This window comes from Alligator mississippiensis, chromosome 1 (assembly GCF_030867095.1).
Source record: "Alligator mississippiensis isolate rAllMis1 chromosome 1, rAllMis1, whole genome shotgun sequence".
Classification (NCBI taxonomy): domain Eukaryota; kingdom Metazoa; phylum Chordata; order Crocodylia; family Alligatoridae; genus Alligator; species Alligator mississippiensis.
Genome location: NC_081824.1, coordinates 136,073,543 through 136,095,209, shown reverse-complemented (window position 1 = coordinate 136,095,209; position 21,667 = coordinate 136,073,543). Strand labels below are relative to the sequence as shown.

Genomic DNA, 21,667 nt, shown 5'->3' with positions numbered 1-21,667 from the left:
AGGTCTAATCCTCAAAGGGAACTTCGAAAACACCTTCATAGACGAGCCTTCATAAATCTGGATAGAAAAAATCTCACCTCACCTCACTTCATAAATCTGGATACAAAAGATCATGGACCCAATATAAACACTGGATTTATGACACATTACAACCTGCCTAACATCTCATTCACCAGGTAGGTACCTTCCAGACCTGACCTCTTACACTTCTGTTCCCCCCCCCAGCTTCCCCCCCCTTTGTCTTCCCCATTTCCAGCTATTTACTTGTTCCACAGATAGCCTCTTTTCTACCTTGGAAAACTACTACAGTAGAGTCTCCCTTACTGTCTTTGGCTATTTTACCCCCTCCCTTTTCTTTTCCTGATTTCTACCTATTTACATTCTCACTGACATCCTGTCCCACTAAGCTTCTTGGAGTCTCAGAACAGCAGAGAATCCCTATGCCTGAAGAAGGGTGATTGCGCTGGAAAGCTTGCAAAGAACTTTTTTCCAACTACTCGGTCTAATAAAAGATATCACATCTACCCAAAGAACCTTGCCTGCCACCCACTGCCTAGACAATCTATGGATCTTGAAAGACTTTGTAGAAACCTACATGTGGTACATTCCTCCCTTCTCAACACGACCCTTACCTAAAAAGACTTTGCTTCCAGAACTTGGAGGGGGTAGAAGGTTGGGGAAGCAAGTTTTTGGAGACCACATATACCTCAGTTGGCATAAATTTAAAGTTGCCAGGGCTCCACTGGCTTCCCACAACTCAAGATTTGCCCCTCTGTGTTTAGGTTAGGATACAAAACATTACCAATGCAGTTCTCTGGAGTATGTTCAAACATTGGACCTTTCTTCATACGAAACCCTATTAGTATTTAAAAGGAACTACATAATATTCTACACAGCATTCTTGTTATAATGCAAGAAAAGGCATATTTAGTTTAGAAAGCCAATTGCTGTGAAAAGCAGGTAGAAGATCCTTGCAGCTCAGCAGGTCATTCTGTTAAACATATGAAGGGATCCAGGAGCTGCAAGACTTCTGTTATCATCACCCAAAGAGAGGTCAAAAGTTGATGAAATCCCTCTCTTCATTATATGGACTAATCTGGGCTCCACCTGTCCCAACCTTCTCCCAAGAAGAAATAATGCACACTCTCTATGCATATTTCAAATTAAACTAAATTAACAGTTATTCTTCCAAAGCAAATTAGGAGTTTAAAATTATCTGCTTACATCTACAAGCAAAACTTTAAAAGATACTGTACTAAACCTTTCCTTAAACTTGCCTTCCTCTGCATTCTTCTCTGGAGGTCTGTCATCAAGTCAGGTTTGATTTGTGACAAAATGCTACTCCAAGCGTAATAAGTTGGGGGATATTTTTTCCTACATATTTTCTCTCCCCCCCCCAGTTATAAACATCAGACAATACTATTTAAATTCAGTTCAAAAGGGTTTGGTTTTTGGGGGGGGGGGGGTTTGGGGTTTGTTTTTGTTTGTTTGTTTGTTTTAAGAACTTGAAAATTACTTGATGTATTGCTCAGATCGGAAGAGCATGGTTTTTTTATTTCATAATTTACTTCCATAAATACCTATTGCTTTGACAGGGCTTTATCTGTGAACCCTAGATACTTTGTAATGGCATGGAAGAGTGGAAATAAAACACTTCACAGTTCACAGAAAGCTGAACTTGCAGAATACATATTTTTTTCAGGAACTAATGTTGCAGTCACTTTCCTATAGAAATGAAACTATACCACTGATGAGAATGACGCACAAAAATGGAAGCAAACTAATCAACAGATTCTAAAAAATACTCATTACCATCATAGATCTGAATGTTTATAGCTGTAGACCACTTCCAGTCACACAACTTTCCTACGCCCAGTTAGCGATGTACTCATTTTACAGCAGGAAACAAGGCAAGGTAGCATTAGTCTCAACTCTCAGCACCGTAGGAACCAGGAGTTTACTAGTTCCTCATTACAAGCAAAACTGTAGTAGCTATACATCATGCTATGGTTCAAGTCATACACAAAAAATTAAGAGATTCATGTACTGTTTTTGAAAATAAGCTTGTTCTTAACAGGCAATATGGCTTAACTTACACAGCAAATGAGTATCTTGCTACGGAGGCTATATTTGTTTCTTCAGAATGTAATTTTATGCACAGTAATAATTTCAAAACTTTGATTCTTTTTCAAAACACCAATGCAAACCCAAGGGGAACCCAATTACTTATAAAAAGCCATGAAGATTTCAAATTCACACTTTCCTCCTAAATGTAGCTAGATGCAAAACTATTTCAGATACCTATTTGCCATTTAAATGAATTGCCGCTGCCCAAAACACCAATGTCTGAAACAGGAATGCATACAAAAGAATTGCCTACAGACTTTTGACTATAGTAGTACTACTGCTGACCAAAGGAGCTCCATAGACTACAAGGATGAAAGATATATTCCTAGCATGTATTCCAGAACTCTTGACCGCATTAACAGGATTCTGCCAAAAGCAGGCAATATTTCTTGAGGGGTAAAAAAAATAGGAAGGTTGTACTGATGCATCACTATTTGGATAGATCACACAGGCTGAAGCTTGCGCAAAAAGACCACATTTTAAAATTCTATTAACAGCTAGACGTAACTGCACCTAGATCAGGTAACAGTTTCTTGCTAATAAATGAAACAGTATTAATTTAGTTGCATAGGAAAAAAAAAAAAAAAAAGATAAAAAACCCCTAATCTTACATAAAATACAGTAGTTGGATAACAGGAATCCATTGGAAGTGACCCAACAGTCAAAACTGAAGAAAGAACACAGAAAATTCTACTGTTTTTGTTTCATTAGAGATGGGAAAACAGGACAGGTAGGAAGCTCCTAATCCAGGGGTGGGCAAAATGCAGCCTGTGGGCTGGATGCAGCCTGCCAGGCCATTCTATCCGGCCCGCGGGGCCCCTAAAAATTTTAGAAAATAAATATTTATCTGCCCCTGGCTGCCTGTCACGCGGCCCTTGATGGCTTGCCAAAACTCAGTAAGCCGCCTTCAGCCCAAAATAATTGCCCACCCCTGTTAATCTCTCCTATTTTTCAAACATAGGTCTGGTTTAACATGCCCCTAATGACCCTTTTTATCTCATCACAAAGGCATTTCAAACACAAAGGACTGTGCATGGAAATTAGTGAAGATTTTTGCAGTTAAGAAGTTTTTTCCAGACAATTAGCACTCAAGGGTTGCTCGCAGATTGGGGGGGGGGGGGGGGGTGAAGCAAAGCAGCGCTTTACTTCAAAAAGTCCTGCATCAAGCCCAGTGCATGACCAGAAGAGACATTGCAGCTGGATTCGGCTTTCCCAACGTCTATATAGAATAGGAGCTTTAGTGGGGCTTTGTTGGTACTTTTATCTAATAGCTGATTGAATCAGCTATTAACTCCGCTGAAGCACCCAATCAATACAGATGCTGCAGAGCTGGCTCAAAGTAATGTGCTGCTGCATCTAGTTAAGTGCTCCCTGCACTCCCTCCCCCCCCGCCCCCCAAAATTTGTCTGCATCCAAGGTTTTTAATGGTCTGAGTAACAGTGAGATTGCCTGCTTTTTAGGTGGGCAGAGCGGGGAAAATTCCAGAGCAGTTTGACTTGGTGTCTCCCCCCTGTCAGAAGCAGGAGGAAGTGCTGGGCAGGCATGCACTGAAGTGCCATGCAGCACCCCACACTCTGGGCAATGGAAGTGTTACCATAGGGCTACCATACGTCCGGGTTTTCCCATACATGTCCTCTTGTTGGGTCCTCCCATCTCTATCCAGGTGGGTTTTTTTAAATATCAACAAATTTCCAGGATTTGGGCTTCTGCTCTGCTTAGCATCAAAGTTTTCCCTGGCACCGGGCTACAGCAGGGTGGGGGAGGCTCCTGCTCCTCCAGCAGGTGAAGGGCCAGAGGAGGGCCAACAGGGAAGTATGTGATGCTGGCTGCTGCCAGCGCTCACAGGGGCAGGGCAGCAGGTTGGAAGCGAGGAGCACCAGCAGGGCTGGGGTGGAGGGTAAGAGCCACAGCAGTCACAGTGAGGGGCACCAGGAAGGCTGGAGGGCTGTGGATCAGGAGCACAGGAACAGGCAATGCCGGGGGACTGCAGGTCAGGAGTGAGGGGCAAGGCATGGGCATATTACTGCCTCCTCAATCATATTACACCCTGAGAGGTCCTCTTTTTTGAAACTGGAAATATGGTAACCCTGTGTATCATCAACTTGAAATCTAGTCAGTTAAAGGAAAACAAGTTAGAAGTTTCAGATATTCTGCCCACAAGCCACCTGCGTATTTGTGTGCTTTCACAATCACATTTTCCTATTTAAAGTACGTGTTTCTTTTTTGCAGAGAAAAAAAGCCACGCAAACGAGAAAAAACCCCCTGACTGCTATAGAGAAGAATGGAATGGACACTACAAAAAAAAAAAAAAGTGCTGTTCAGCACACATGAGGTGTCATTTTCTCTAGTGAGTTTCAGTTACAATTTTAGGTTTTTGGTTTTATTGTCAGGAGGTGTAACCATTTCAGACACTGTCATTTGAACTGACAAAGTCCCTTTAAAGCAGCAGGGTAGCTGGGAGCCCTGCCCAACATCTCTATTGTTGGAAAGCTGGAGGGACTGGAGAAGGAAAAAGGTGGGAGACTGGCCCGAGTCCTAGGCAGAAGTTCTCTCTTTAGTAAGGTCATTGGTATATAGTGTTATCACCAAGTCATGGCGTGCACTCTTGGGGCAGCTGCGGTGCTCAAGCGCAGATGGTTGACCACATCATCTATGAATGCTCTTATGGCCCTCCTTCAGGTGCCCAAGGGCCTATTGACATCGACTATTCTACCTTGTTGCTGGCTTTCTGGTCCTCATGCTTCCCTACTATTGAGTGTGGTGATTAACTTCAATACCACCACCAAGTCATGGCAAAGCCATAGTTTGATCATGCATTGTTCAAACACCAAGTCCTCAGAACAAAGTCACCCAGAGGCACTTTTCAATATCTTAAAGCAAATCACTGGATGAAAAGCTTAACAAATCTGTTTGCCTACTTATCTAAAAAGTGACCAGGCGGTGTTGAGTAGTCCCTACCTGAAAGCACTATTGCCTCTCTGAGCACTGCTCTATTACAAATCCCAGAAACAGAAAGTTAGTAAAAACAGGCCTTAAAACTCAAGATTTAAAACAAATCACACACTTTGTTTTCCTTCCAGCATTTGTGACCTGACTGCACTGCCAAGGCACACTTTCATTTTTTTTAAAGTTAGGAAGGCTAGCAACTCACTTTCTCTCTCTCTTTCTTTTTTCAAAGTCACATACAAATCAATTTACCCTCAGTACTGGAGCTTTGCCCCCCTGAAAGCCAAAATGTTCCTTTCCTGAAGAGTTGTTAGCACTTCAGGTGGACACAACCAAGTTTAATGCAGGAACCAAGATTACATTTGAAGAGTCAAGGACTCCCAGGGATGCAGAAAGGGAAGAAAGCACCAGATTGTCCTTAAGCACTCCTCATTCTTTCAGAAGAGGTTCAGACTAGCTGAGGCATTCATTTTCACAGGATGTGAAAAGGACAGACATCAAGTATAGTAGTGGCCAAGTTACTGATCCTTTCTTATGACAGAAAGGGCAAAGAGCCCATGCAGAAAGAAACAGGGAAAACAAAGTCTTCCCCCCCACCTCTGTCAAGTGAACTAGAAGAGGAGACTTAATTTTTATTTTCAAAAGACTGGAAGACTGTGCATGGCACCAACAAAACAACCTTCCTCCGATCTGGGAGGACAGTTGACAATCATGAATTTAATCAGTGTTCCTTTGACTTCATGCTACCTGTATCTTACATGGAACCGTGTTACTGTAAGTGACTTTTCTGTTTTCTTGAATACAGTAGTAATAATAAAGTATCATGCCCACTTAGCAACAGTCTCATAAAAACAGCCATTACAAAAAAACACAGAAGATTGCCCAAAATGCCATAATTTAAAAATCTTGGGATTTTTTGCTTTAGCAATGCACCATTGCATTTCAACTTTTACAAAGCTACATTTAAGACCCTACAGTGATCTCCAATTGTTGCTAATATCACCATCTTCAATTCACTACGTTTCCTACAGCACCCCATGGATATAGCCAAATTATTCCACTTATGCATGAATGGTATTCTCTATTCAGATCTACCAAATTAAATTTATCAAACTGTTCACAATTCAACAACTTAATGGTATTCTGATCATTCACTAAGCTTTTTTTTTTTTTTTTTAAGTTTCATGTTCATTTTACTAATATTGCAGTGCTTTCAAAGTTGAGACAAATTATTGCGTGTCCTGGATAAATAAATATTCTGGCTCTACTAACAAGCAATCTTCTAAACGTAGCATCTGTGCATCTATATCTATATAACTAGATATATTCTTTTGAGTAGCAAGACATTAAGTCAAAGGAGCAATCGTCAGTTATTTCCTAGTTCAGTGCATCATTGGGTAAACGGCCTATATTAAGTTAATACAAGCAGTCCTATTTTGATTAAACAGGATTAAAAGTTAAACAGAGACACTTCGTTCTTCAGAATCCCTGCTCCTCACCCCCAACTCCCACCTGCCCCAAGACTCCTACAATTTTAAAACCAGGATGCAATTATTCTAGTAAAATAAAATAAACTTTGGTAGGACAGGCTATTATGGCAAGAGAATTCCCTCATCAGTACTTTGGGCCAATCCCCTGGAGGACTTTGAAACTACCTACATATTGAATTAAAAAGACAATAATAGAGCTGAGCAGAAAAGCAGAGTCATCTGTGCTGCTAAGGCAATTGCATGTTGCCATAATGGTTGTCTGGGCAGTCATTAGCGCTAAGAAGTCTAAAAGCCAGAAAACAGTCCCAAGCAAAGTGATGCAAAAGCCCATACAAGAATCCATCAACAAACAACTGAAAAACAAAAATAATTAACACCAGTCAGTGTGTTTTCTGGAAGACGGGTCTTTAAATAAAACCTGATTAAATCATTTAATGAAGTTAACAGCAATGACTTCCACAAGCCATTTGACTTAACACCACGTGGTATTGCAATTAAAAATAGCACTACAGAATAATCAATAAAAACAAATGTTAAATGGATTAAAGAACTGATTAAAACCTCAAAAGTCAGTTGTCAATAGGGAAAAACAAAATGGCTAAGGAGGGACTTTTTGTGCAGTTCTGCAAAGATTAGCACTAGACTCGATGATATTCAGTACTTCCATCAGTGATCTGAAAGTAAATACAAAGTCACTGCTGCTGACTAATGGAGTGATACTCATTAAGACAGTGCCATTAGACCACTGTATTTGTAGGCAGGTAATAATTTTCCCATGTTAGCCTTGGAGAGATCCTGCTGGATATGCAAGGATGCTTAAAAAAAAAAAAGATCCATGTCAAAAACCAAGAGCCATCAGATTAATTCTCAGTTAAATCTCTAGGTACACTTTTCTAAGAGATGTCATTCCATGTTAAAGTCCTTTAACAGAAATTAAAACAAAGCAAAAACCCCTCTTTGAAGCTTCTCATGAATTATGCTCCTCACTGTCTATTTAGATAAGCAAAGTATTTGCTTTGCAATATGTAGGACCTTTGCACAGCTTCGCTGGATATAGCAATTTTACCCTGCTGTTGACCTCTGGACTTTAAAGACTGATACTGTTTCTAGGATTTGGACCTGTGAAAGGTTCTCTCTACAAACAGTATTAGCTTGTTATCTTCTAGACTTTGGGTTTGTTTGTTTTCAGTATTAGAGTTAAGATCTACTACTACTACAAGATTCACTACAGGCTTGTTAGCCAGAAACCTAAATGTACCAGCTAAAGACCAATCAAATCATAAAGGAGGTATACTCCACCAACAAAGCACAGAGCAATTCTAAACTGGTAAGATCAGCCCCTCCTCCACTCAAACTGCTAAGAGGACAGATCGCTGTCACCAGCACCTCCTTTCATGTCAACAAAGCAATTGACAAGTTTATTTGTTGTTAATTTATTTTTGTTTCTGTGAGTGTCAACTTGCATGACACTTCACAAAAAAGTCAGAAAGAAGGTAGATTTCTTTCACATGAGTCAGATCATCAGATTTTAATACTAATTCTACAAGCAACTGATGTTGTTTATATACAGTTACTAGATTTACACAAGATTGAGGAAGGAAAAGGCAGCAGAGGGGTTTTTATTTTTATTATATTAAATAAAGGACTATATGGTTCTACTTTATTCAAGAAAACAAAATTGCATATTTTTTCATTTCTAAAACGTTCAGCACAACACTCATTTTTCCTGCGGAAGCCATTCTGAATTATGCAAGCTGAACAAATAAGCTGATTATTTAATATTAAACAAAATGTTGCTTAATGCCATGCCTACTATACCAAGAGGAAACTGAAGGCTACCTGGTTATTGCTTTTATCAGCAGAGTTGACTTGAGCTGTGTTTGACGAAAGGGAATCAAAAAAGGCTTGGTCAGCTGTTGAATTGCCACAAGTAAATCCATCTTTTGCACTTTCAAGAAGAATCTGAAAATAGAGAAACCTGTTTTAAGGTATTTGTCCCTCTTACATGAGTTAAATTACATGCAATCACCTTATTTGTTCTAATAGACTTGAAGGATTTTAAATGCACTGATACAATCCGATCTTTAAAAGAACACACTAAAAAAGAGTCAAGCCAACACATTCACGGTATGTATACGCTTCCCAAATTCAATGATGCATCAAATTCAGATACTGATGAGAAGTATGGTCCATTGTTTTGAATGGCTTTGGAGAGGATATCCATGTGACATGAAATGAATCTAGAGCACTTAGCTGTATAATTTGCAAAATTTGGTTGATAGTATGAAAACTGATGCATCACCGAATACCGGTATATCAGGCAGTAACTCATCATGGGCTGCCAGGGCTAGGTCATATTTCCTGCCTCATCAGGAACAAGTTAGAATTCAACCACCATGTTTTCAGGGTAAGCCGCTTGGGACAGTTTGCGAAACTCAGACCAGCGTCTGGAGATTAAAAAGTTCTTGAACCCAGGTGACAAAAGAAGACAGAAAGATTCACAGCAGGCAAAAGACCCACACAGTGGGAAGGGGTATTTGGGCAGGGAGGCAGAGAGATGTACAGGCTTTTGCAGCAGGAAGAGCCCATCTTAGCTACTAAACTGATCAAGGTCCGAGTATACAAGTCTTGAGTTTGCCCGAAGACCCAAAGGACAGAGCACAGCATTCCAAACTTTGGAATTTACCAGGTGGTCTGTATTTTATATTTTCTTTTAAACAAGAGAATGAGGTGTTCAGACACTATGCAAAAAAAAAAAAAGTACATCTATATCTATGTGCTTCTGGACTTCAAGGCAACATGGGTTTCGAGAACTGTAAACACAAAGGCTCATATTTGGTGCGATTCTGGGGTGCAGAATGTGTTTAAGCTATGGAAGGCAGTAGCACAAGGTCTGAAAAGTCAGCAGCAATTCTTTGGAACCGAGTTGGAATATGGGTTTCAGCTTCCAGGAGGGGGATGCTAGACAGAGGATTTATAACAGGAAGAGAATACCTAACCTAAGGACCCCAAGACAGGGGCAGTGCCAGAATACTGCTCAGAAGTAAAAGCCTCATTTTAAGGAACTATCAGCATTTATTTTAGTGGAACTGAAGTGCTGCCATCTTTAAATCAGGCCTCCAGTCTAGAAAGTTAGATTTAAAAAAGGTCCAATATTAATGAATCAAAGCATAGAGAAAGTTCCGTTTTAATAGGGTTTATGTATTGTTATTTAGTTTTAACTTACTTCAACATAATCTGTTGGTACAAGTCCTCTCTCTCCTTGGCTATTTTTTGCTTCCAGCCAGCCTCCACCTACATCCTGAAGGAAAAAAAAATAAAAGCAACATAAGAAAGCTTTTGCTAAATGAATTTTATAGCACGGTTTAATACAAACTGAGACAGAAAGGTCTCGTGGTCACTATTTGCTAATAGGATTCAAGATGCAACCGTGTGACTTTGGACAAATTAATATGGATTTTTTTTGAGTCTCAATTTCTTTATTAAAAATGGAGGATAGTAGAGTATTAACTATGTCCATCTCACAGGGCTGTTGTGAGGTTTCACAGTCTTCAAAATTGTAAAGTTAGATATAAAAAAAACCTAGAGCAAAACAAAAAAAATCCCTAAAACAATCAATTAAACTTTTTCAGGTGCTGAAAAACTCAGTTGCTTTTTCAACTTTAATTCAACTCCCTTTCACACATACACCTTAACAGTCTAATTATAGGATCATATCGTGCTTCTCCAGGAATCCCCTTTATTCAGTACACTGGGTGGGGGCAGCACTTAGGGAATGAATTAGGGATACAGGAAATGATATTATTTGTAGAATCTTTCCTTCTTGTGTTGAAGTTGGAAAGATGTTCAGCAAATGGAGCTAGTTGCAGGAAGAGAAGGACAACATTATGGCTAAAAAGAAAATGCTTCCTTTATTTCCTTGTCTATTTGTTTAGGGCAGAGGCTGTTGGAGGTAGAAAGTACTATCTGTTTGTACAGTGCCTAAACACAATGGGACATAGAACTTACTCTTAACTGGAAGATACACTAATACAAGACACTAAATAATAGAACACTTAAAGGCTTTGCAGGCCTTTACCAAAGTTGGTTAAGACAAATACCAGGATAAAATGACCTGGAATAAACTGATTTAAATTTTAACAAAATGTCTCAAATACCCAGATGTGTAAAGAGATAATTAACATTGGGTAATTAGTCTGGTGTATGCAGACCACCACCTGTTAAGTTTTGAATTTCAAAACATACTTATTCATTTATTTATGAATAAACAGAGGTTTATTCATTTTCAGTAATTTCTCCCTGCCCTTAAAACAAAGTTCTCAGATAAAACTGGAATGTGCATGTCAAAAGACAAATCAGCAAACACTTCTAGGATCTGATATAAGCAAAAGTCTAATCAATAATCCTTTAAACAATTTTTGAAGGCAGTTTGATTTTAAATTGTGCTCTCTAACACTTAAGCATAAGTCACATATTCCAATGGTTTTCAATCTTTTTAGATCCGAGACCCCCAACTTGAAAATTTAACAGCATCCCATTCTAAAAACAAGGTTTGCTTCATTTTTTTACTTCTTTTTTAAAACAAAAAAACATCAATTATTCTGATGCAAAAGCAACCACATCAGATCAGAATGTTTTTGATACAAACTATAATTCACAAGATTAACCCAGATTTCAAATAACATCTAGATATTGACATACCAAACAGTGCTAACATTGCATGACACCCTTGTTAAAAAACTACTGACAATTCAATGTGAACTAATTAAACAGTTTTCAGAAAGTTCCCAGAATCTGCACATGCTACAGTTTGGGCCATATTAATAAAACTAATTAGCCTGGCAAAAAGTTTGAGTTGCTTGCCCACAATTTCATGTAATGATTATATTTATCAAGCAAGTGGTCAATTATCTGTAGTGTTACTGCTGCTCATGAACACCCTGTTCTTTACCAAGGAGCTGATTCCATTAAGTGCTTGAAGTTAAGTAGATACTTAAGTTCCATACTATTCTTAATTAGATACTTAAAGTCCAATAGGACTTACACTTGCTTTAATGCTTTACTCAATCAGGGTAAGAAGCCATAAGACCCCTTTTGTCAAAAAAGCAAGATAGGCACTTAGAGTGCTTATGCAAGCTACATTTTTTGCATTATCAGGCCTCTGAAAGCGCTCTACAGCTGTGACATAAGATGTGCACTGCCGCAGAGTGCTTTTAAAATAGTTGATCGTACAAAAAGTTAAGACTCATCAGATCAGATATTAAATAAAGGCGCTCTAAAGCAGTGCGCGCCTTAGGGAACTTGGGCTTCCTAGAGGGTTAAATTTTTTCCTGCAGGGACAGGGCTGAGCTGGTGCTGTAGTAGAGCACCAACCCAGCCCTGCCCACCCAGCTGTCAGCAGGGGAGGGGAGGGGGGAAAAAGAGCAGCAAGGAACTATTGACTGAGCTTTGCCTGGCTGGAGATGGGGAGAGTGGGCACAGGGGTGGAACGGAGCTCTTTCACCTCTTCCCCCCCGCCCCCCCCAAATAACCCAGCTGGGGTACTGGGAGCTGGGGCAGGCCCACAAAGTGAGGGGGCTGTTCCAACCTGCCCCCCACTCCACCAGGCCTCCTGAGAATGGCAGCAGCAGCTACTGGCTGTTTTGCCCTGGCCTGAACTGGAGGGGGGCTTGGAGGTGTGGAACACAGACTCCTTGCCCCAAGTGGTCCAGCTGGCTCCCCCAATACCCCAGCAGGGTAGCTTGGGGTGGGGCACGAGGTGAGGGGGTTCTGTTTCACCCTGCCCCCCTCCATCTCTCGCCAAGCAAAGCCCAGTCCACACCAGATGTGCTGCACCCTTCTCTCCCTCTCCTGCTGACAGCCCCAGAGCTGGGGGGTAGGGAAGGGGCAGTTGAGCAGTTTTCTTGGAGGCTGCTGGCATGCCCCAGCCAAATGAGGTGGGGGGAAGGGGAGAGGGCTCTAACTCATGGGTGCTTTATATCAAGTGCCATGAGTTAGAGCACAGCCCCTATCTGCCTGTAGGCACCCCTATACAAATGAAACTACATTTCCATATGAGAACCAAAAGTACCACAGATTAAGAGCAAAAGGAAGAGTTTTTTTTGACCAAGATGAGTGAATACAATATCAATTCACTCAGCTACTTGCTGGGTGCATTTTATTAATTTATTTTTGTATGTTTTTCTAGCTAGGAAGATTTTTGAAGAGTCTGATGAGTTGCTGATTAGAATTAAAGCCATTCAAATCTCTAATCATTCCAAAACAAAGCCGTAATTGCAACCAAGGACAAAGTTATGAACATCTAAGGAAATATTCACAGGGCGAATGAGATTCTCTTTCCATCTTCTTCAGCTTTATGTACATTGCCCTAACTAGCACAAGGTTAATTAAAAAGCAGAAGTTTAAAATTTCCGTGTAAACTGTTGTTTTTGCATTTTTAACACAGTAAATATTTGAACATGAACATGCTGCATTTAGATCTAAAAATCACCATTAGTCAATTGCAGAGCTGACAGCAAAGAAAAAAAAAAGAATACCTTCAGGTTAAAAAGGATGTCAATATCATTAGCATGTTTTTGAGACACCACCACCACCACCACAGAATGCTTAATAGCACAAAGCTGATCAGAGAACACAAAAGTCTGGTCACCATGTAGTAAGGTTGCAGCCTATTATCTTCTGATCTTGCTTTCATTAATATGAATTATATCCATAACATCACTGAAAGAGCCTCTCAAATTCAATTAATTTGCCATTACCCTAGGGGAGAAAGGGAAAGCAAACTAACACATTCCTACTGGATGTCACATAGCCCCTCTTCAAATCTCTAAAAGTAGGTCAGTGAATGGCAGCCTGGTTTCCACTTGCTCCATCTTACCGGGTTTGTAATAACAACGATCTCCCCTTCATTAACTGTCAGCTCATTGTTTCCAGGTTCAGCAGCAAAGTCATACAGAACTCGAGCCTGTGAGTAGAAAAAAAGGTATCAGTCTCATCATTTTACAACATGAATTCTGAATACTTATTTAAATATCAACACAGGACTGATCTACAAAAGTTAACCAACACAGTTGGGTAGAGGGAAGAGTGGCAGGCAAAACAAAATTTAACATTTCAATCTTGCAGTCCAAAAATGATGCTGTCATAATCCACTTCCAGCAAAAGGTTGAAAAGCATCAAAAAAACCCATACAAATAAGACTTATCTATGGCTGTCTGCATAAGACAGCAACTATTAATGGCTAAAGGATTATAGTTTAAGATTTTTATTTTTTGGAGAGTTATGGAAACTGCTGGAAGAAGTTAAAAAAAAAGAGTCCACATTCTGACTGAACAGATCTTCCATTTCTAGAACAAGATTAAAAGGTCCCCTTGATATGCTCTTTTGTAGGAGACAGCTCTACTCTGATTCAGGTAGGACTTATGAAGCAACCATTTCAAAAAACAACAAAAAGTTATTTAAGTCAGACCTGAGGGCATTACCCTCAGTGCTTCCCAAACTTTTCCTCAGCGTGACCCCATTTATGATCCCATTTTCTCAGCATGGCCCCTCACTCCTAGCCTGCAGCCCACCCAACCCCAGGTGTCCTTCTCTCCCCACCCACGGCCCCCTGACCCTGTCAGTGCTCCTCTGGCCAGAGCAGAGTGCAGAGCCTGGCTCCCATTCCCACCACCATGGGCAGCATTGCTGGAGCAAAGGGGGGGGGGGGGGGGGAGAGAAGAGGATGCAGGCTGCCTGCTGCAGGCTTGGGGCTCCTTGCCCTGCTGCCCTCCCCCCAGGGGCTCTGTGGCCGTGGCCAGGACCCAGTGCAGGAGAGAAGGAGGGAGTACCATTCCACGCCGCCATGACTGCCAAGCTGAGGCATCTCCTGCTCACCAGGCAGCAGCATGAGCACAACTCTGCACCACTTTCTCACTTCACCTTGGCAGCTGTGGTGATGCAGCAGCTCCCTCCCACAATGGGTCCCACCTGCTGGGCCATGAAGGCAGTTTCTGCCTGGAGCTGGTCCAGCCCAACTTCAGCCTCGCACCCCGCTGTGGGTGCAGAAATCGCAGAGGACACGTTTATCTCATCTGCTGATGTTGTGACCCCATATGGGGTTGTGACCCACAGTTTGGGAAGACTGCATTACTTAATCAAGTAGCCACTGTTATTCATAAAAAAAAACATTTAATTAGACTATTTTATGCTAGAAACAATATAAATACTAACAAGAACAGCTTAAAAACAGCTCAATTAAAATAAAAATCCCTAACGTAGTTGCAGTAGATCCATTAAAAAAACCCTGGACTTATGCAACAATGTAACCTAGAGCCTAATTACACAAAGATTTTATTGTTTTCCCAGTTAAGGCTTTTCTGTACATAAACATTTCTAAGCTTCTGTGAGGTGCACTGTATGAAAATCAAGTATTACACACCGTCTATGCAGAGAAGCACATCTCTTCAGTACAGCAACTATCATACCTCATGTGTGTAATCACAACCTTAACTGTAGCCCACTAGGAATACTAGCTTACAGGCAACTCTTGAATTTACCAAGCATGCCACCAACTGAAACAACCCCAAGCCACTCACCAAAACCCTCTCCATATGTTCATTTCAGGCCTTATAAATTCAAATGAGCAAGCGAGCGAGGCTCAGAAGATCAATATTTCATTGTTTAGGCCTCAGAAGCTGACTGATAGAACCCAATAATTTCAGTAAAAGGTAAAATTCTGAGGATGACACTCCAGCAGATCATTTTTGGGGTTTGTGGGGGTTTTTTTTGTATAATACTATAAAAATCTAAGCCATTTTGGTGCAAAACAGAAACCAATATTAATTATAATATTATAGCAGAACCAATATAAACTTACATAAAGAAAGTGGCATATTCTAAAATGCTTCACATTAGGTGAAGAATTATGAAGCAACATGTTTCAGGATTGTTGGTTATAACCGTGTTGGTCTAAGGACACAGGCAGACAAAACTCTTTGGGTAGAGGCAATATGCAACACATGCACATTCAACATTAGCTTTATTTCATTATAGCAGTATAACTTCCCCTATGTTGTTATAGCCCACGGATGTTTGTTTTCTTCCCTCAAATCTTCATTCCTGAAATCTTCCTATAGGTTAAACTAAATCAAGAATCAGTCTCTTTCACTTTTTTTGTCAGATGCTCGCATGTTTCATTCTCACTCTATAACCATACAGGAAGTTTCAGAAACAAAAAATTATTCTGTATTAACATTTCCCATGCAAATTGGCAGGCAACAGATTTTTAAGCTTTACCTCAGACCTGTGAATATGTATTTATACCCTAAACTTTCCCAACCCTCCTCCCACAGTAAAAAAGAAAAAAACCAAACAAAAAAGCCCAAAACAGACCACATCTCAAGCTGAAAAAAAAAGTAGCGGTCACTCAGAAAATACCCCCTCTGCAACATGTTCACTGCTGCAATGCAACTAAAACACAATTTATTTAAAAAAAAAAAAAGTTGCACATACTACAGCAGTGGCAAGAGGCTCTAATCAAGAAAGCCTCAACTGTGCTAGGCATCAAACCCTCCTCTTCCCCCCCTTTGCCCCCCCCAAAAGTCCCTGTCCAAAGAGCTCATGATAGAGACTGTAAATGTCCCAAATTACTGTATAATCTGCTTCTAGAAGAAGACAGCAGAGAAAAAGAATATTGTGTGCTGGTTTCTTTAAGCTACCACCCCACTTCGTGATCACTGAGATACAGACAAGGGTGTGATAATTCCCATTTTAAATCCCTCCCTAATCTACTGTATTGCCACACATGGAGGCTGCCAGCAAAAACTGTGGCACATGTGTCATGAATTGGTTGCTACTGTGGTAGTGAAAATCAGAAAGATAGGATTTTTTTCCAGAAAGTCTCGAAGAGTGATGTTTTCAGTAGTGACATTTAAACAATAGCTAAAAAGGGATAAAAAATAGCACATCACGATTTGTAATTGAACCTAAAGCGATACATGAGTAACAGCACCAGAATCAATTAAACACCGAGTCCTTCAATAGTCAAGTACAACTTGAAAAAAATATGGATTCTGGGCACCTTGAATGCTCCTTACACAATACGTTGAAAATTTTCAACACATCTAGATTATACTATGAAAAACTAAAGGGTACAAAAGCAGAAAAGGTTTTGAATAAAACACCTTCCTTCTAGTAAAATTCCAGCACCCTCTCAACAACACAGAATAAGTACATTTGCTTTTAATTTTCATTACAGCAAATAAAATGTTTTGTATTTCAGAAGGTATGTTCATTCAGGTTGGTATGAAATAAAGTTAGCATTCATTAATAATCTTCTCTTCCTTACAGAGAAAGCAGCATTAAAGAAAAATCAGTAACAGGACATATAGGCACTTTACTCTGGATGTTGAAGGCCAGCGGTACTAGCCTTCATGCCAGGGTTGCCTAGAGTTTTGTTCAGCAAATCATCTTACAAGTCAACTACACACTGGAGTTCAGACATTACAGCACCTGAGCTATGGTTGAGCCATTAATCTTGAATAAGAGAGGGGGAAAAACAACCAACAAAACCAGTATGTATAAGTGTTGTGTTTCTGTTCGTTTCCCAAATGCTAGATAGAAGTACTTGTCTATGAGCAGGTATTACTTCTTAATTTGTTAAAGAAAGAGCCAGTAAATAAACCCATAGGAATGACTGAGATTGATTTAAGAGGGTTTCCCCCCTCCCCTCCACCCCTTGTAGTTTAACAATTCAAAGGTTATCTGTAAACAACTACCCATTTAGAAAAAGTTCTTCAGAAAGCCTAAAAATACATCCTAGTGTTCAAATATGGAACGGTTATCATCTTTATATACGTTAATCCTTAGAACAGAGTAGCCACACATTAGTTCTGAATCCCACCTTTTAAAGCCTGTTACAAATTGGAAGACAAACACTGAAAAACAACATTTAATCAGTCTCAGAGGATGAAGTTGGGAAGAAAATAAAAAAGGACCATACCATGCAAATGAGTTTGCAGACAAGCCATTTCAAATCATCATTATGGAACACCACACCTAGGAGATATGGCACAGAAATATCTACAGTACTGGTTCTCAACTAATGTGTCATGGCACCCTAGGGTGATGAACCGTTGGTGCAGCCTCCCTCACAGCCAGGTAAAATTGCCCCACATGCAGAGCTGCGGTATGTGCATGCTCCTGCTTTAGTCTGATCAGAGAAAACTAACGCAGAAGAGCAGATGCAAGGGCCACACTTTGCAGTCTGGTTGTGGAGCAAGGGCACAAGGCAATTTTATCTGGCAAAGCGTGGCCCTGGTTGAGAACCATTGTCATGCTCAACTTCACTTCTGTGGTTCTCAATCATAGATGCTACCTCATTCAAAACAGTTGTGGAGGGGTGCCCCAACTCTGAAGAGGTTGAGAGCCACTGATCTACATCCTGAATCTTAATTTTGAATCCTCTAAATGCTCAGGCAAAACAAGCTTTAAAATGCAGAAGCCAAACTCTGAGACTTAAGTGCAGATATGTGATAAACCATCCTGATAAGAGTGTGCTTGATGGACTAAGGTATTATAAGCATTTTTCTTTTTCAATAATTGTGTATCAATGAGCAATCAAGGAAAACGTTCATGCAGACTTTGTTCAGCAGTTGACATAGGTCATCACCCCTAATTTGCTGACAAACAATTCCAAGAATACCATTCAAACAAGTAGAACAGTTCTGTTACTAAGTTATCAGTTCCCCACCTGCATTCGTGGCTGAATAGTATTAGATTACATTACATTACATTAAAACAGCAGCGTTGGCAGAGACACAGACTTCTGTTTACTCCTTTGGCTGGAGACTGTGCTTCCTATACACTTGGGCACTAAGCACTTCAGACCTAAAGGGCTGTAAACTGCTGACATGAGCCCCTTCTTTAGACATTAAATGTTCACTTTGTTAGGGAGGGGCTGGTTTAGAGGACGTGTGGACCTCTAGCAACTTAAGAACAGATACTATGACTGATACAAAGAGTCAATGGTCTCCATAATGCATCTTTACAAGCAATAAAATTCATTAAAAAGCCATACGCTAGATCAGCGGTTCCCAAAGTGTGGCGTGTGGGCCAAATGTTGCCGCAAGCCCCTTCAATGCAGCCTGTCATCCAGGGCTGCTCCCCTGAGATGGACTTTCAGGAGCAAAACTTTAAAAGTCTCTGTACTAGACAGTATTACACAGATCTACTGCCTATTATTTCACTTCTTGTTAGATAATTCAAATGTCATAAAACAGAGGTTCCCAAACCCCGGGCTGCAGCCTGATACCAGGCCATGAAGGTTTGGCTGCCGGACTGGAAGTCCAGAAGTGACCAGCATACTGCAGAACAGCAGCCAGCCCTTTTTTATACTCAGTAGGTCAGGCAAGAATTTTTGTGGGTGATATCTTTTACTGGAACAACTACATGGCTAAGATCAGACTTACCCAAGTTTTCATATGGCCTGAAGAATGAAAAGGCAAACAGGACTCGTAGTAGACATGACATCTTTCCTTAGACCCATAAGATTTTTGCAAAAGAATTTCTTTATTTTCTTTAATTAATTTTTTTGTAAAATTTGTGTTGGTCTAATAAAAGATCATCTCTACTACAAGTCCTGATTGCTTTTTTCTCTAGACTGATACCTGGATACCCAAAGAATGAAATGCATTTCAGATAGACTTTGATAAGCTTTTCACCATGCAGTTGGTCCACAAAAATCCTTCCCTCTTGCATATTATCAACATCAGTGGTACCTTGTTAGACTCAAAGGGACCCTTAGTGTAAAAACACAATAGGATCTGATGCACAATCTACACAATCACACCTCCTGCCATGCCACGTGCACGGCAGGAGGCATAGCTGTGGGATCCAGCATCAGATCCTAATCATGCCTTACTGCCAGTGCAGAAGAAGCCCAAGATTGCTACCTAGTAGCAAGCTCCAATGGCTGAGCCCCACAGTTGATGAGAGGGCCAGCCATGGCAGGCCAGAGGCACTGCCCTGGCTGGGAGTCCCATCAGCTGATAGTACTGACAGCCACAGCAGCAGATGATGTACCCCCATGGCTGGAACCCTGCCAGCTGACAGGGCTCCCAACCACAGGGACGTAACTACGCTACACATGCAAATTAAAGCTAGATAGAAACCAACTATAAAGTTATTACACATTTTCTAGCTCTAACTTTAAACTCCAACCAGCTATAAGGCATGATGGTTAATTTGGACATATAGCCAATCTAAAATTAACTGCACAACTAACCACGTAATGGCATAATACATGAAACATGTAGAGGGCCTGTCCCACTGCTGGGCCACGGCAAGGTGTTTCAGCTCCAAACTCCCTCCACCCTTCTGTTGGGGTTGGGGAAAGGGAGGAAGAGGAAGAGTTCTGGCTATCTGGAGTGAGATTCCTGCAGCAGGAACCCTGCACTACCACCATAGGTCTCCACTACCCCCCCCCCCCTCAAGGAAGCTATCAGCTCAAGGAGCACTCCTTATGCACTGCCACTGGAGCCAGGGTCTCCAGCTACTGGTCTCCATGACAGAGAATGGGAGAGGTCTGGGGGACTGGAAGCTGGAGAACCAGATATCCCAGCAGTGTGGCTTCCCTACCACGAGTGCAGACCCTCATAACCACCCCTTCCTCTTACAGCTGCAGCAATTTTGAAACTTTTTAGTCAGGGGGTATGCCAGAGCTGTACTTACATCTTCAGCTGAAATGTTTCAAAGGTTTCCTGTCTCTATCCATAGTAAACTGCCTGTCCTCTTACAGCAGGGGTGGGCAAAATGCAGCCCGCCAGGCCATTCTATCCAGCCTGCAGGGCCCCTAAAAAATTTAGAAAATTAATATACATCTGCCCCTGGCTGCCTGTCATGCGGCCTTCAATGGCTTGCCAAAACTCAGTAAGCGGCCTTCTGCCTGAAATAATCGCCCGCCCCTGTGTTACAGGGTATCAGAGGAGGGTGCCCTGGCTGAGTAGGGGGGCAACATTATCATTTTTAAAATATTATATTCTAAATGTCCAATAAACAAACTTGACAACAAAAAAAAAAACCAGAACTGTGGATTTTCAGATGAACAGCTAAGCAGAGCTGTAATAATATGTAACCAAGACATTTTTCACTTGCTGTTCATTATCCTAAATAAAAACAGCGCTCTCAAAATGCGTAGCACTTGTACATTCAAGGTCACTTCAGCCAACTTCTTCAGATTCTTTTATGCCTTACTTCTCCCTCCCCTCTTCATTATCTTGATTAAACCACCTGGTAAGAAGACTTGGCCAACAGACTGAAATTCCATTTTTGCAAAGGATTTTAAGAAATTATTAGTTTTTAATTGGGGAGGGGGGGAGGTTGGCATTTAACTAGAATCTTGACTAAATAACTTACTTCAAAACTATTTGATTTCATTATAAAAAGGAGTCATTTCAAAATGAAAACTGAAATGTTTTATTCTGCATCTTGGAATATTCAGTACCTTCAAAAGATACATGAGCCCAGTTTTTTCAGTGAGCTAGTTGACTTCCCTGATGTTGGTATAGTTCCTAGCACAATAAAGCCCAACCCAGATTTGTAGTTTTGCGATACAACAATTTACAAAATAGTTCACAAACAATAACCATAATGATAATGTACCATCACTACATTTTGTGTTTTAAAAGAAATCACAGATCAATTTGAACTATAATTTGAACTGTGATCAATATGAAGGACCATCATCTCCCAATTTACGTGTCACAGGCTTTTGGTGTGAAATTCCTGTGCTGGCTTTCACTCAGCCCTGATGAAGAATGTCTTGCATTTGAAAGGTTAACTGTATCCTGACTATGCAGTTGGTCCAATAAAATCACACTAAGAAATCCTTGCTGCTGTGATTTTCAAAATTATACCTCTGCAAGTGAACAGTAAAAGCGATGACCTCTATCCAAGCTGATTTTTGCATACCGTTGAGTTTTTAGAACAAGATGAACTTTTTAGTGGAAAATTCTAGAGCATGAAAGATACAAGAATAGCTTGAAATCAATACACACGGACCAACTGGAGACCACAAAAATCAGTCACTGAGAATCTCAAGTATACCAATTGTTAGGGAAAAGTAA

General features: G+C 40.6%; 1 protein-coding gene across 6 annotated transcripts in view; it reads right to left on the bottom strand.

Annotated features, from left to right (window-relative positions):
* Positions 1–21,667, bottom strand: part of SNX9 (sorting nexin 9) — a 96,635-nt gene that overhangs the window by 52,434 nt on the left and 22,534 nt on the right. For 4 of the 6 annotated variants that reach the window (XM_059714420.1, XM_059714428.1, XM_059714441.1 and 1 more), the window contains exons 2-5: positions 14,484–14,709; positions 13,441–13,527; positions 9,790–9,864; positions 8,403–8,525 (exon numbers count right to left, since the gene is read on the bottom strand). In XM_059714420.1, the coding sequence (XP_059570403.1) occupies positions 8,403–8,525; positions 9,790–9,864; positions 13,441–13,527; positions 14,484–14,543 (345 nt within the window). In that variant the 5' untranslated portion in view covers positions 14,544–14,709. The remainder of the gene's footprint in view (positions 1–8,402; positions 8,526–9,789; positions 9,865–13,440; positions 13,528–14,483; positions 14,710–21,667) is intronic. The other 2 variants (XM_059714450.1, XM_059714457.1) reach the window with 1 other exon arrangement.